Source organism: Myotis davidii, unplaced genomic scaffold (assembly GCF_000327345.1).
Source record: "Myotis davidii unplaced genomic scaffold, ASM32734v1 scaffold268, whole genome shotgun sequence".
Classification (NCBI taxonomy): Eukaryota; Metazoa; Chordata; class Mammalia; order Chiroptera; family Vespertilionidae; genus Myotis; species Myotis davidii.
In genome coordinates, this window is record NW_006383015.1 from 6342957 (window position 1) to 6360154 (window position 17198).

Here is a 17198-nt window from a genome sequence, read left to right on the forward strand (position 1 = left end):
AAGAACCCCGAACATCTACTTTCACATACCTAAAATTGCAACACCAAAGGGTGCAGGAGACACAGATACTGTGAATAAGGAAGTATAATATTCAAGTATATGAGGAAGTATCACAAATGGCCACAGAGAAATATATATATATTTATATCTATAATACTGTATCAAACAGATGGAAAGGGGGTGTGAAACTGGTAGTGTGGACACAGATCTAGCTGATAACTGACATTCTAACCAGACACGAGTCCATCCGAGTGCAAGTGCCTCATCCTTAAGAGAGCACTTCCGCACCACTTCCTCAACCGCAGCTCAAATGCTTCGAAGCTATTTTTTAATTAGTTAAATAATTTATTGAATTGACTTATACTCTGATATAATTATCCAGGTCCCAAATGTTAATAACTTAATTGAATCTTTCTTCCCATTTATACAAAATAACACTTAAAAAAAAAAAAACAACCTTATTTCTTACATGCTCTTCCCTTCCTGCCATCAGACTCCTTGATTTCTTTTGAACCGGCAATAAGTTACAATGTGAAGCTTTTATCGTTTCACCCACCCAGCAGTAGAATAATAGTGAGATGAGCAGCTTGGATGTTAACAAGGCCTTTCAGAATGTAGTGGATAGCCTTCAGGCACATGAAAGGTGAAAATGCAATTTTTCAAATAATAATACTCCATGCAAAACAGAGCAGAGCAAAAATAATCGCCCAATTGTACTTAGGTAAAGCCAGTGTCTTCCTGTTGCAAATGGAAATCAAGTCAATTTCTGCATATGCTATTCCTGTTTTTTAAATATAAAATTGTAACAATTACTAGAGTTTGGGAATGAGATTATATTTATTTTATGGTTTGTAAAGAATAAACATAACACCTGCTCAGAGCCCACTCCTGCCAAGAGCTCATGCCTAAATAGTATTACTTCAATGCTAAGTGAGAAATATTCACAAGCCCTGCTTAGCGAGTGCAGCAGTGACATCCTCGGCCAGGGTGGCGAGCTGAGGGGATTCGAGCAGGTTGATGCTTCCCGAGGAGGAGACGTTGCTGAGTCGCCTCGGGGACGCCACGCTGGATCTGCCTGGGGATTGCGTGATGATCTCAGCCCCGTGGTCCACACGGGCCTTAGCATGCTCTCTGAAGTTCAACTTCTGGCTGTCAATCTGTTTAAGACAAGCATCAGTCCTTGTTAATTCAAGCATCTTAACTAACCCCTAGATCTTTTTCTATATCCCAGAGCTAATGTGAATGTCACTTCTACTCAGCTCTGCCATCCCCACTTCCCATATGTTCAGGTCTTTAGTCTTGGACCCATGTTGATAAAAACAAACAAACAAACAAACAAAAGGCGAGAGCAATTATGACCTTGTTTCTTACCTTGACATTTCCACCTCCGGGTACATGGTGAGCATTGTCAAGCGAACCGACTTTAGCTTGGGCCTTTTCTTTGAAATCCAGTTTTACACTCTCAATTTTCACACGTCCACCACCTATGTGAGGAGAAAGGCTTTAAAATCCTTGCTGAAATGAAATCTATTAGTGGTGACTATTTCCCAAAAATGATTATAGTAGATATACCATTGTAAACCACAAGCTCAATTAGCTCTACTAGCCTCTGACCATAGATGTGAAAAAAAAATCTTTTAAAATTTCTAGTCCGTACCATTTTCCCCATGTCACCCAAGATAATGACATCTTTTTTGTACTATTATATGGATTGCTTTACATATTAATACCTTTCTCCTCTATCCACTGTAACATAAGATATCAGAGGGGCTTCTCTTATCTGTATATAAACAATCTGTGACTGCAGGTGCTGGCCTGTTTCCTTCATATCCTCAATAGATATTCCACATTCCACAGTAAACTGGTGAAAATCTTGCTGTTGTCAAGGATCATTGTGCTAACACTTCTTTATGAATTTAGTCATCTGATTCAGTTATTATAGAAGAGCTAGATTTAGGAATAGGTGGGAGTTCATGACAATAGTCTTTTATACCAGTAAATCTCTGCACAGAATATTTCCTTGTCTATGTAAAATTTTTCTGTGCATCAAGACCCCAGGTAAATTTGAATAATTGTATACTTACTGTCTGGAATTAAAGAACACAATATTTTCTTCTGTATTCTGGAAGAAAATAGGCAGTATGGCCAAAAACCTCAGTTATACTGTTGACAGGGAAGTACAAAGTCAGCTAAGTGTTTGTAGGCCTGAGTTATAGACAGGGGAATTATGAAGACAGGCAGAATGGGACCATGTCCCTGCTGCCTCATGAATGACAGAGAAGCTACAGCCAGGGTAGCAGTTCTGAAACTAGTAATAGAGACTCCATATAAGCAATTTTAATTCCTTGACTTGTTTTATGAATACCCCTTGCCAAAGCAAAGACATGTTTCTAAGGCATTTATCAATTTTAATGAATAAATGTTTTTCAACTAATAAATCTTTTTAATAATCTCCTGATCAGCAGTCTTACTGGGCTTAATTGCTCTTACACCTTGTTTCTGATAACATGTGAGACGATGAATGGGAATAGTCTAATACCTGGTTTAATTAAGATGATAAGCATAGATTATTAAAACCAATTGCTTCCTCATGTTATTTTATAATACAATGATATATAAAAATTGTATCAAAATTTCTCAAGAAAATTACAAATTTGATAGTTGTCCATTATTTACACATGAGTGGAGGTGGAGTTTAGCAAAAATACATGTAATATGTGCTACTCAGAAAAACAACTCAAAATATGTGTTAGAGTCACATTTGAAAGAGGGAAAAAATCCTTAGGAATTAAGAATATAAACTCTACCGTAGAGCACTAGTCCCATGACATATTCTAGAAAATCAAGAGGTCCATAGTCAAATACATTTGAGAAGCATTTATATTCTGCTGATAATTTATAGTTCTTATTGACCTACTAAAGGATCTGAGAAATTCAACAGTAAATAAAATTCTTCAGCTTTGCTTACCCACAATCCTTATTTCACTTAATGTAGAAAAACAATCTCATGAAAAATCGTTGGAAATGCTGCTTTAAGTCCATGTAATTATGTATGAATACATGGTCCAAAGCATTTTATAGACTACATATTTAGAAAGAGCTGCAGTAAGCATGTTGAGTACATAGAGATAAATGTATCCTGTAATTTTTAACCTGCCCTATGATATATGGCCTATTTTTGGTAATTGAGTTTACTTGTCCAAATGAAGATGCCCAAATTTCTAACTTAAGTTTCTCTATATAAAAGAATTAAGTATCAGGACATTGAAAAGTCCTTCCGATTGGGTATTTCACAACAACAAAACCTTTGCTTGTCAACTTCTTGAATCCAATACAGTGGGGCCTTGACTTACGAGTGTCCCGACTAACAAGTTTTTCGAGATACGAGCCATCTCTCGGCCGATTTTTTGCTTTGAGTTGCGAGCTAAAATTCGGGTTACGAGCCAGCTTCAGATACCCCACCGCTAGTTGGCGCAGCGAACGTCACAGTGAACGCCACAACATCAGCCCGGCATCACGTGTCATTGTAATGGTGAAAATTGATTTGACATACGAGTAATTTGAGTTACGAGCTCCGTCACGGAACGAATTAAACTCGTAAGTCAAGGCCCCACTGTATAATATTCCTCAAGCTACTAAAAGCATTTACTTACCTGGCCTGTGGCGGATGTTCTTCAGAGAGCCACATTTGGATGTCACATGGCTTAGATCTATCTTCTTAGTAACAATCTGTACCTGTGTGAATCACACAACAATGCTTAAAATAGTTTAGATTTGAACAAACCCCCTAAGTTCATACATCAAATCTAGAAACATGTACAAACTCACAACACACCACAACATATCCAGGAACCCAAACTGAAGTACATACACACATAGGGCAACATACTTTCCCACATGTCCTCCCACATGTTTGGTTGGAAAGAAGGACCCAAGTGGGAGAAAATCCTAAAACAGAAGATTGTATTAGTAGGAAACAGATCATGCCACAAAGGGGACAGAAACACCTGGATTAATAAGGCAAGAATGAAGCGACATCGTGTTAAACCTTTCCATAAGCAAAGAGCCAAGTGAGGAGGTACATTATTTTTTTCAAAAGTGATTTTTACATAGAAGTGAACAACATTGCTCAAAGATACAAGAAGAACAGTATTGCTTTAGGATACAGGAAGAAGAAAGCTGTAAACATACTTTTCTAAAACATTATGTCTTAGCTAAATGGAATTTTTCTTGCGCACCAGATTATTAATGAGAACAGCATTTTTTTTTCTTTTTGTGTTTTGTTGAAATTATTTCCTCTCGCAATATTTAGAATAGTGCTTTTCCAAGTGTGGCTCATGGTGCATTTGCATCAGAAGTATGTGGGGATTACTAAAATGGATGCTGTGGAAATGGGGCCAGGGACTCTGTGTGTTTGAATAAGCGATTCTTCTCTAGAGGAAATTTTAAGATTATTGTTTTGGAGGTTGGGAGCACACCTACTTATTTTAAGTTTATTAGTTATCTCAATTTATCCTTTTTTTATTTAGGTATTTTGGGTCTGTCTTCTGATCACTTCAAGTTATTTACTGGGACTGATACTGTTTCTGTGAAAGTAGCAGGTGGTGAGACTTACAGTTAGGCCAACAGGGAGGAAGGCAACCATGTCCATGTAAACAGTGACCCTGAGGCTTAGCCCAGAACTCTTGGAGAAGCCCAGCAAACCTTGCTATGGACTTCCCATGAGGGGAAATTTTTATGCTAAGTGGATCATCTTTGAACATCAGGTGACAGTTCCTGATAGAAGTCACTTGCTCATCTCTCACTGCTTGACTCCATCTCTGTCCAGTTGAGGAGCAAGGAGCCAAGAATCATTAGACAGGTGAGAATTCTGGTTTTTGTACTCTAAATTATTGGAGTGACAGATGGCCAGAACCTAAAGTTTACGTGCCAGGATCTGGCTTGAGTTTGCCTGTTTCAATTCTGCCTCAACTAAGTTTGAGAGACATGGATTCATCTTTCCTTTCCTCTCAGGATATTATGTCCACTCAATTTAAGAGACAGGAAAAATACCATTAAGACATGTATACCGGGACTTGAACCCTTTCACTTTGAATTAGAGATGACCCATACTTCACCAGTTTTGTCTTATTCAAGGGACTTCTAATTCTCATGAATGATTTAGCACAAAAGACTGACATCACACACCGGGTATTTTAAACTCTATCAGTCTTTGCCTCAAGAGTAATTTAAATGGAGCTAGAAAAGTGTGTGCCCAGGTGACTTTTGCAGGGGAACAGAGATAGCGTGAGGAAATGCCTTGGGGCCAAAGGCCAGCAAACAAAATTGGCAAGTGAAGTGGGTTTTCCATGCCCCTGAAAACCATAGTGCACTCCATTAAGGTTTTGTTTCTTCAAACGAAAGCAAGAAATGTGCTGGTGATCTTAAAGGGAAGGATGAGAAACCCACCACCAAAAGTGCAAGGCTGAGAAGCTCCCAGATCAAGGGGCCACGTGGTGCAGCAACAAGGCGGAGTGTGTTGGGGAGGAGGCAGGAAAGGAGACAGGGTGCTGGCTGTGCAGATGGCTCCACGCAATCAGGACAGCTTTCTAACAGAAGCTTCTACTTACATTTCCGCCCCCAGCAGAATGTTTGATGTTATCCTTGGAACCACATCTGGACTGAACCTTGCTAAAATCGATCTTCTTGTTTAAAATCCTAACCTAAAAGGAATTGGAGGTAACTTCATTGTGCATTTTTCTTTCAACAGGCTGGGTATAGGGAACCAGAATGGGTAGCGCCAAAGGGGCTCCAAACTCCCTTCCACCTACGTAATAATTTAAGAGAAAAGTGAACACTGGAACTAAGGAGCAGATCTATCATATAAGAATGAGCCTCTATTGTTCTGACTCCCAAGGGCCAAGTGCTCCAGAGCCTTCTGTGTCCCAGTTGTAGGCAGGTATAATATGGAAGCAATTAGAGGAAGAGAAAATGAAAACTTGGATCATCTGGGAGGAGGAGGCTTCCAGTACTGCGGGCAACAGTGAGGCTCAGGTTTACTCTATGAAGGTCCAATAGTATAGTTCAGCGTAGTTCAGCCCAGGATCCTGGAGGATACGCCAGGGCCCTGCCTGCCTCTCTTTAACCCTGACAGTGTCAGCCATCACCATTATAAATCATCTTGACTTAACTGGATTATTGGGTCCCATAGCACAGGGTCTAATGAATGCTACAGGTGAGGGTCCTCACTCATTCAGGGGAAGAACCCCTGGTTTCCTAAGAGGGTCAACAAGGCAGCTCTGGGCCTTCCCTGAAGGCGCGGCTCAGTGGCCTTTGAATGCCTCTCTGAAAGCTGCTCACAGGTAAACAGGCATTGCCCTTGGGTGGTAGGTGTGGAAGCATTCTCTCTATTTGCAGAAGGTAGAAAACCAAAAAACTTTAGTTAGCTGACTTATATGAGGTCATGCAGTCCAGGCCTTGGGTAGGTCCAACAGATTTGAGGTTAGGTGTTTTATTTCTATTTTCAGGAAGTTCAGTTTTATCTTGAAGACAATAGCAAATCCAGATCTGGAAAGATATTTCTCTGGCATAATATAATGTGCAAAGTTAAAACTCTTGTGACTTCTTTGATGTGTCTTTTGAATTCTGCATGTTGTAGAGGGCAGATAAGCAAAGTTAGCACAGAAAGAAAGGTTTATTTTTAATTGTTTGGTTGGTTGGTTTTTCTTTTTCTAAAGCTACTGTTCTTCCCTTCCCCTAATAGCTTAAGAGAAATCACATTTTCAATGCTTTATTGGACAGTTTATCCTCTTATTTTCTAAAAAAAAAAGCTAAATAAATTTATCTTAGATATACAGCTGTGTTACATCTAGTATTACATCTCTCAATCTTTTAAAAAAGGATAAAAAATTGCAAGAGGACATGAGTCCTGACTATTTTTAACAAGACAAAGCTTAAGTCGCAGCCCTGCCTAACGAACACTGACAAGATAGCTGTCCCTTATAGGGAAATATCATTGGCAACTCTCATTGACAGCCCAAGGGAAGGGCCTCTTGTCAAAGATCTGAATTCAGAAGATGTGATGATTGGGCCACACTTTAGGGCATGATAAAAATTCCAGTTTCATAAAAGGGGGTATATCAAACAGTCTATATCTAACAATAAGTGTAGTTGTAAGCTCAGAATTTCATATAAACAATGATACATATACCTTTGAGTCAATAAAGACCATTACATTTCAAACCACAAAAATGTATTTTAGAAAGGAAATAATTTATTATGCTTAATAATCCTTTTAATTTTTATCCATGAAGATCTAATTATTTGGCAATGAAATAGAATTCACCTAAGCCAGTTTTTTCTCTCATCCTTAGGAATATAGAAGGTCTCATATTGCATTAACAAACTTTAAATTAGAAATCATTAGAGTACCAATCAAGACACTCATTACAAAGTGATCACAAGCCAAATGTTAACTCTAATTAACTTGCTGCAAAAATGGAAATTCTAAATTCGGCTGCAAGAATCTGACTCTAACATTTCATCAACTTTTTGACAATTTTTCTGATTGCCAAAACAAGTTATTCAAACCCAATGGCATCACACACATTGCTAGCATTATTTAGAGATGATTTAAATCTTAAAACTTAAATGTCGACTTCTGCTGATTTTTTCTGGTTTTCTAGTCACAGATTTTCTACTGAAACACTAGCTGATTCTTTTCCATGGTAGACTTTCTTAACCTATGTCAGTTCAATCTATAATGGGAAGCCGACCTTTGACATGCGTTAATGGCACATTCTTTACATATTTCCATATTTGCAATAGCTTCATAGTATATTGCTTTTGTCTAAAATGAGGCCAAGTATGACATGTGCCATCTTGCTTGATGACTAAGTAGACAAAACAAAACCCCTTGCTCAGTGTGATTTATCCTCTAGCTCGACAACTTGCACCTGATCACCCACCTTGTCTGTGTGACTCACATTTATGCCTTAGAAAATTTACAAAATACTTCATGCCAAAGATCTCTAAGATCATTTGCATTAATTAACACTTAGAGAGCTAATTCCACAAATACCAGCACTTGCCACAAACCTTTCCATAAAATAGAAAAATAGAAGGCTTCTGTGAAGGATAAAGTTTTGGCAATGAAATAGAATTACCCTTCTAGATTAGTTGTGTGTGTGTGTGTGTGTTTAAATGAGAGAGTTGAGTTTTAACTCTGTTCTATGGAAAGATCTAAATCAAATTTCTTTCTTTGAGAAGAATTTTCGTTGAACTTTTGTTTTCCTAAAGCATATGTCAACAGAAAATTATTTTAATATTTTAGAGACTGTCTAAAAAATATAAATAAAAAACTTCTATTTGGCAAATTAACTAATTTTCTATATTCAGCATATGGAAGAAAAATATTTGAATAATCATTACCCAAATGAACTCTATAACACATTTTAACTTTTATTATTTTCTTTTATTAAAAGTTTTACTTGAACTATTAACGCAAAATGGGGTGATCTGAAAGAGAGGCAATTTTTTCTTCTGCATACTTCTCAGTGGAAGTGAAATCAACTGGATCATCTTCCTAAAGCTCTGCCTTATTCAAAATTCTCACCTACTCCCTATTTCCAATTAAATGCATCAACGTTTCTTAGCCAGGAAGCCAGGGTTCGCAGCAAATCTGATTTTTGAGGCCTCGCTTAATACTTTACATTTGGGGCCAGACTGTGTTTATACTTTCAAGTTCATCCCCATGCTTTCTTCATGTTATTATCTCTTGCTAGTAGAACCTGTAACAGATCATCTTTCAAGGTTCAGCCCAATCCGTCCAGCCACAGCAGGAGACTGGCAAAAAGGGATTTCAATATCCTAGGAAAATATCTGTGACTTAGTTGCACACATAGTTGACAAATTACTATCATATTCTGAGGCAAACCATAGATATGAGATCTAAAAGTGACCTTTAATAAATAGTCTATTTATTATTTATTTTTGTTAATCCTCACTCGAAGATATTTTTCCATGGATTTTCAGGGAGAGTGGAAGAGAGAGAGAAAGACAGAGGGAAACAGCACTGCGAGAGAAACACATGGGCTGGTTGCCTTCTTCTGCACGGGCCCCGACCAGGGCTCCGGCTGGGGAGGAGCCTGCAGCCAAGGTATGTGTCCTTGACTGGAACTGAACCCGAGACCCTTTGGTCCACAGGCTGATGCTCTATCCACTGAGCCAAACCAACGAGGGTATAGTTTATTTAAATGAGATGGTGCTATATACAAAAACAGGTATTATTTTGTTGCTTCTATTCTACAAATTAAGAAATCTGAGGATGTAAGAGGTCAGTATCTAAGGTCATGCAAAATTTAATAGAAAAGGGGACCAAGAACTCAGCTCTTACATCCTGGTCCAATATTCTTTAAGACAATATTCACTGTGGTCTAAACAGGGGAAGTTTCTTTGGGTAACAATTGTAATGGCATTAGGCATTCACACCTATTCAACAGTCACTAGAAAGAATGCATCTCACCATGCATATAAAATACTACATTCATTCTACTTTCAACAAATATTTTATTGAGCGTCTACTGAATACTGAGAACAAAATGGACCTCATCCCTAATTTTATAGAGCTTATGGTCGAGTAAATTAGACAAGATCGGCATTAAATAACCATACAATGGAATGCTTAATTACAAATGTGGTGAGAAGGACTGGCTATAGTATTGGGTGTATATTAAGATAAAAGAAAAGATGAAGGGAGACCATTTAACAACTACTATAGTGACATCAACAAGAGATAACGTAACCTGTGCTATAGTGGTGTACAATGTAGTAAGAGCTATGTGGGGCATCAAATCATTAGATCTTCAAGATGGCCAGGATATGGGATGAGGAAAAGGGAGATGGAAAGATGACTCAGATTTTTGATTTGGCAAGAGTCCTACTTTTTGAATAAGTGTCATAATATTAAAAATAATAACTCAATGTGAACTTTCCTTGCTGTTCCTAGAACCTGCAAGGCCTGCTTCTACCGCAGGGCCTTTGCGTGTGTAGTTTCTTCTGCCTGAAATACTCTTCCCCAGTTACTCATATGGCTGATTCCTTCACTTTCTTGAAGTCTTTATTCATGTGGGTAATGGGAGAACTTCTGTTTCTTATTTTGTGGAAATATGAAAGACTATAAGAAGCTGAATATCTTCGATATTTAATGTTCCTTAATTAGTTTCTAAGAAAAATTAGACTGTTTTATTTCTAGAATGTAAAGATATTTCTTAGGTTCTAGTATAATGGATTTATCTAAATAAACATTTAAAAAAGATGCTAGGGTAACACCGACAGTGAAAGTAATAGGCTGAAAAATTCTACAAGAGTTTTTAAGTCAAAGATGAGTACGGTTGAACAGGAATTTCTTGCTTGGAGATGCCTCCATCTTTAGCCCAGCTGACCTGAAAATGACTGACTGCTCCATGCATGAAGTATATAATTCACAAGGCAGTCCATCAAATCCACAGAAATGGCCTTGCAGAAGTCATGATACACCTAAGTTCTCTATCCAATAATCTGTAAATTATGGCCTTGTGAAACTAACCTCATTAGTAACTTTCAACTATCATAAGGGTAAAAAAAATATGCAGTGTATACTAATCTTCATAAGACTGATAAAAACAAGAAACCTGTCAAAACACTGATGCATATTTCACATAAATAAATGTGCCTATAGAAATAGATAGAAAAGGTATAAAGTGCCATTCATTGAGTTGTTGCCTAAATGTTTTTATGCCATGCATTTAGAGAAATTATTTTTCCTAACTTTGTTTAATCAAGTAACTGTGTTTTTATTTTTATTTATTTATTTATTTATTTTACGGGAATCGAACCTGGGACCCTTCAGTCCCCAGGCCAACGCTCTATCCAGTGAGCCAAACCGGTTAGGGCAAGTAACTGTGTTTTTAAAAAGTAATGTTATTTATTCTAAAATTTAGATTTACTGTAGATTAGGGAGCTAACTACATTTAGATAGTTTCAAATCAATGCACTTAATAAGATAGTTTTACCTTTGTCTTAAGTTAAATTAGCCAAGATCACTGTCTACACTGAATCCAGGATTGTATGTATTCTTTCCAATAGAGTGAGTTTGTTTCAGCTAAAAAAGATGAACTTTATTGCTTCTATCAGTCTCCTCATATCTTCAGCTAGGTTATCTATGACATTAGGCATTGATTTGTCTCACTGAACTAAGCCATTGAGCAGAACAGCCTCTTGCCAATAAAAGACAGGACTTTCAAAGGAAAGATGATGGCTAAGAGCACAAAACCCATACATCTAGAAGAGCAAAAAATGTACAAATTGGGGCAAATAATAAGGCTTCTCAACTTGAAAAGTTGTTGAATTCCCAAGACAATTAATCTTAAATAGGGTTCTAGTACAATTGTATTCATCAAAACCATATAGACTGTCTATTTATTATCAACATGAATATTCGTCCTTTGCAATGTTCGGGCAACCTCAGCCAGAGAAGAAACTTGGTAAAGCATGCTCTGATTTGGAGTGAACATGAGGAAATGGTAGAAGACGTCATAGGAAAACCTTGGGGAAGAAGGAAGGAGGTGAAAGTGGAATCACTAAAATATAGTCAGATGAGCTCACAGGCAGGATCTAAAATAGAATGCTGTCAACTTATATCAGAAATGCAATTTTAATCTCTTAAGTTAAAATCCATAAGGCAATAGAGATACATTTAGAAAAGATCTGTTAGGCAAACAAATAAAAGTTTCTCTTACGTGGTCACAACAATTTTTATCCAATAGCAACCATATTTATTAATAGAAATAAATATGTCCGGTGATTTTCATTATATTTTATAAGCTAGCTTTCTCAGATTAAGTTCCAAACTCTTGGCCATAAATCAAACCAGTAACTCCATCTCCCTTTTTCTGTAAGAACTGTTAGCTTATATTATGAGGAAGGCATCATAATAATTAGTGGATTTTATACCTGGCAGCAAATACGTATTCATATGGTTCTTACCTGCCCCCCTTTAGGCTGGTATTTGATGTTGTCTGTTGATCCTATTTTAGACTTGACATTCTTCAGGTCTGGCAGTGGTTGGTTAATAAGCCGAAGCTGCTTAGGAGTAGCAGGAGACTTCGGAGGAGTACGGATGATGGCAACTTTCTTCTCACTGGGAACCAAGATGGCAGATTTGGGGGTTCCTGGTGTGTGAGGGGTCCTGGGGTAGCTAGGGGTTCCAGGAGTGCCTGGGGTGCGTGAAGAGTAGCTTGGTGGGGTGCCAGGTGTGATGGCGGTTGATCCAGGGGTGGTGGGTGTTGAAGTGCCACTTTTTCCTGCTCTGCGAATCGGCTCTGACCCTATTTGAACAAATAAAAAGCAAAACCAAAAATTCAGCATTAAAAAGCTCTCCTCAACGTATCCTTCTTCTCACAAACATTTATAATGCATTAAGTTTCTGAAGTATTTAGAGTATCTATGAATCACAATGCTAAAAAATGTAAGCCTCCTCTTTTACGGTCATTACCTGGTACATTTTTTTGAACATGCATTGCTGTCAATGCAAGAATAAAACTTGAGTTTTGCTGATTTTTCTTAATTCTATTATGAATGTGTCAAAAACGGTTTTTTACCTGGGTAATCATTAAGGCATATGGATCTGCCATTAGTTGCAAAAAGTGTCTGCCCTTAATCTTATGTGAGTTCGTATTTACTGAAGTTCCCTCAAATGGTATGAAGACCATTGCTCTGTGCAGTAACTTCATTCTGATAACTAGGTGGACATTCAATGTTAAACTGTGACTTAAATCACATACTTTTGGACTATGTAGAAAATTATTGGATTACGTTTCAATGGTATCCCCTCATCTTATATTGAAAAGCACTGTGAGTTGCAAATGTGTTTATTGAAAGTCATTCAATGATGTCAGACATTGTCTACAATACCATGTATTTTCTTTATAAGGAAAGTTGTCTTAGTTCTTAATACCAAAAAAAAAGTCCACTTATCTCCTTAGAAAACTAGGATGTTTTTAACATTATATTCACAGTAAATCTTGTTTCTGATTGTGTTTTCTCCTCTACCCTCATTACTAGTTTGGTAATTTGAAGGCAAATCAATAATCTCTCATGGCCAATTATTCAGGATATTGCAAGATACAATTTTTTTGGCCTCAATTTGACTTTAGCCTCACTTTATCATCTGACTCCTTTCCCCCATTTCTTATACTATGTTTGCCTCATATTATCTTTTAAAATGTATTTTGAATGACATTTCAAACCTTTTTTTTGAAAGAATGATATAAATAAAAGTATACCTTACAAATTTCAAAACACTTTTGTGACTACCAAAATACCAACCAACCAACCAAACAACTAAACAAACAAAAACAAAATACAAAAAATATAATAGCTAAAGGGACCTCTTATTATCCCTAATTTAAAAATGAGGACATTGAGGCTCATTTACCCAGACAATATTAAATTCTAGCTTCTTAATATTTTTTAAGTTTTTCTTTTTAAATATACTTTTTATTGATTTTAGAGAAGAAGGGAGAAGGAGAGACAAAAACATCAACGATGAGAGAGAATCACTGATCCACTGTTTCCTGCAGGCCCCCTACTGGGGATAGAGCCCACAACCCAGGCATGTGCCCTGCCTGGGAATTGAACCAAGATCTCCTCATAGGTCGTCGCTCAACCACTGTGCAACACCGCCTGGGCTGTTATCTTTTTCTTAACATAAAAATCTTTTCTCTTAGAATAATACATTGATTTCATTTATAGACCACTTAATTACATTATTTACATTGATTATACAAACTCTTTTGTTGTATTTTAAGGACATGATTTTTATTTTTTTTACTGAGTATGTGGTACTTTATAAAAATCAACGAATCTTCCAGAAATCCTGTAGAGAGGATAAAGATATGACTCATTAAGTTTAAAACCAATGAAGTGAAGAGGACATAGAGTCATCTAATGTCATTGACCACTGTTGTAGGAAGTTCTTCCTGAGAAGGGGGACAATTAATATCTGCTTAAATATTTACAAGTAGTGAGGTCCACAGAGCTTCTAAGACAATTGTCATGTATAGGCAACATAGAGCTACTCATTGGTCTAGGTTTAATTTCCTGGAGAAACAGAATAATTTTTATTTCCTGTTTCAGTGAACAGTTTTCACATATTAATTGAAAGTTGCCCTATGTCCTTTTGGTTTTGTAACATAAGGGCAAAACAGGTAAACTCTTCAACTAACAATATGAAATGAGATATGAAGAGACTGAAGTGATAAATTAGTGTGCATTCTGTGATTTTTATTGCTTTCAACAAAATCGTATTTTGAGACCAGGATGATGCAACCACACCCAACTTGCCTGTAGCTTCTTTTCCACGAAGCTTGTTTCTGAACAAGTTTTGGATGCAGACTTGAATCAATCACTATGTCCTTCTGCAGAACCGTATTTCTGCCTCAAATGTTTTCTCTATGACTTCCTCACCTCCGAATAACTCAGGTCTTTGAGGGAGAGGGATCTTCTCTGTACTACTTGTCACTGTACCCAGTGGGATCTGAACACAGGAGGTATACAATATGTTTTCTTTTTAAAATAGTACGAATTGGATTCAGAATTGATCCACGTTTGCTGAGGTGTTTGTTTTTATTTGTTTGACTTTATAGAGATTAAGCTGATGTAATATTTTGGATGTGAATAACAATTTTTACTAAAGATATTTTTTAAAATAAGAGTCATTGCTATGCTATTAGAAAAAGGCTTTAAGCTTTCGAAAACTAAAGAATAAAGGTTTTGAGTTACATCTGGAGAATGAGGGGGGAAATCACTAATATTATGCCATTAACACTGATGTTCAATAGATATAATCATTTTTATTGCAATAAGTGATGATCTAGTTGTCAAAATGACACATTTGAGTGTTTCTTATATGTTCTGAAATTTAAAAAGGTTAAATTTAAGATACAAAAACAACTAAAAAGGGGTGGGAGGGGGTGAGAGAGGTCAGTGGGGGGAAAAGGGGACATATGTAGTACCTTCAACAATAAAGATTAAAAAATTTAAAATATTTACAAGTTACTTTATTAAATGGCACCCCCATTTATCTTGTCAGCTCCTCAATGACAATGTCTTTTCCTCCTTTGGGGCTAAATGAACTGCCGGTATAGCATTGTTCCTTTCAAATCTTTTCAATAGCTGTACCAACTGCCAGAATATTCTTGTGTGCAGTTAAAAAGATGACAGGCAAATCACACTCTTCTAATTGTCTCTGTGCCTTTTAGCTATTGTTGTGTGGAGATGAAACAAACCCGTTCCTTAGAGTATCAGTTATGTTCATTATCCAATAATACAATGCAACATGCTTATGTAAGTAAAGTTAGAAAATCAAAATAGATTGACTCAGAACAAAAAAGCAATTTATATGCAGATACATTTTAAAGGGCAGAGCACAGTGGCTTGAAGTTGTAGATTTATGGAGGAAGTACCATTTGTTTCCATAGCAACGAATAGAAGCATGATTCATGGTATACATTTGGGGAGTACTTGATACATTTGTCTTGTCTTAACACCCCCAGGGTTGTGCCCAATTCCAACTCCAGATATCTGAGCTAAAGTCTTATCTCTGGAGATGACTAACTCTTAAATGCATTCTTTCCAATTTCATTTGAACACTTTATTTTTGCTAAGGAAACAAGAGTTTTAATGCTTTCAAAGTTTTCCTAGCACACATTTCAAAGGATGTTAATACTTCATGAAGCTAAATGATGTAGAGCACAATTGCTCTAATATAACAAACATTTTCATTGTAGACAAAAGCACTGTTTAAATGTCATGGTTACATTTCAAGTGGGCTAATTACTAAAAATTTAATAGAAAGTAAGTGGTGAAGTCAACTATAATGTGATAGCAGTGGCAATTTCCACCATTTTGTAATAGATCTTAATGACAGATACTATTTTTTCAAACGTTTCCACCATTTTGTAATGATTTTTAAGTTACAGAGATACTGTACGATTTTCCAAGGGATTCTATAGAGCAATTCTCTGGAACTATTTTTTCCAAATAAATATAGAGAAGACTTTATGAGGACAGGTTGTGAAATGATCAGTGGCTGACAGCCAAATTCAACCACTTACTAGCTGTACAGCACTGGACAAGTTACACTTTCTAAAAGGTCAGTTTTCTCATTAGAAGATTTAGTGAGGTTATTAATACCTAACCATTAGCTTTGTTAATTAAATTGCGTGGAAAATGTGTCTTAAGACTTTAGCATCTCCATGTCTCAATAAATGGTAGCTATTTTTGGTGTAATAGAAACATATTTGTGAAGGTAATTTGAACCCAGGCTTTACTGGATAGTCTCGGTAGCAACACAACGTATAAGTAGGTAATGAATGATTAGAACATTTTTATAGCCTTTACATACACGGCGATAACTACCAACCAGTTCATGATGGGCCATCAGTCTAAAGAAACTGAAGCTCTGACACAGAACATCCTCTGGTAACAGCCTGATTGGAAGGCAAATTCTTAACAAATTGAGCAGGATCCTAGGTTTTGATTGTTGACTTTCCAGTTAGATTTTAAGGCTTAAGTTTCTATAGCTATATATTTTCTAAACACCTGACTACAGGTTTTCTTAATTACTTCTTTCACATTTATTTTTACTCTAAATGTGAAAGAAGAGGGAAATGTATTCTGAGAAAAACAACTTTGTCCCAATCCCATTTGATGAATAACAAAGCAGTATGCACTCATTTCCTCCATGAATCCTTTTGATTCAAACAGCTCTTAGGACCCCTCCACAGTCTAAATTTCCCGATCCTCAGGACAAATGCAATCTGATTTTAAAGCACTTTGTGACAAAGGTAAGGCATACATGCGTAAGTTCTGCTCTACTTATGGGATTTTAGAAACACGATTAGAAAGGAAGACAAACCAAAAGAACCTACTAGTGGTCCGCCGCGCCGAAGAGGAGAAGGAACTGTTGAGAGAGAAGGAGTTCTCCTCTCTGTCTCCCGACACAGCTCTCCGAGGGGGGAGGATGGAGGAGGGTCTCGGCAGAGATGAGCGCTTTTCTGGGCTCTTGGTTACTCCATCCTGATGGCGGGGAGGGGGGAGGGGATTGTGAACCCTTATTTTTAATTACACAAGGTGGTTACATCGCTCTGGCTATTTTCCCTCCTGTGCTGATAGATGAA

At 37.0% G+C, this 17198-nt stretch overlaps 1 protein-coding gene across 14 annotated transcripts in view; it reads right to left on the reverse strand.

Annotated features, from left to right (window-relative positions):
- Nucleotides 1-332: 332 nt before the first annotated feature.
- The window catches only part of MAP2 (microtubule associated protein 2), a 58839-nt gene continuing 41973 nt past the window's right edge, over nt 333-17198 (reverse strand). For 10 of the 14 annotated variants that reach the window (XM_006778952.2, XM_006778946.2, XM_006778953.2 and 7 more), the window contains 6 exons: nt 16950-17097; nt 12004-12344; nt 5610-5702; nt 3654-3735; nt 1372-1484; nt 333-1157 (listed from right to left, as the gene is read on the reverse strand). In XM_006778952.2, the coding sequence (XP_006779015.1) occupies nt 942-1157; nt 1372-1484; nt 3654-3735; nt 5610-5702; nt 12004-12344; nt 16950-17097 (993 nt within the window). In that variant the 3' untranslated portion in view covers nt 333-941. The remainder of the gene's footprint in view (nt 1158-1371; nt 1485-3653; nt 3736-5609; nt 5703-12003; nt 12345-16949; nt 17098-17198) is intronic. The other 4 variants (XM_006778954.2, XM_006778950.2, XM_006778951.2 and 1 more) reach the window with 1 other exon arrangement.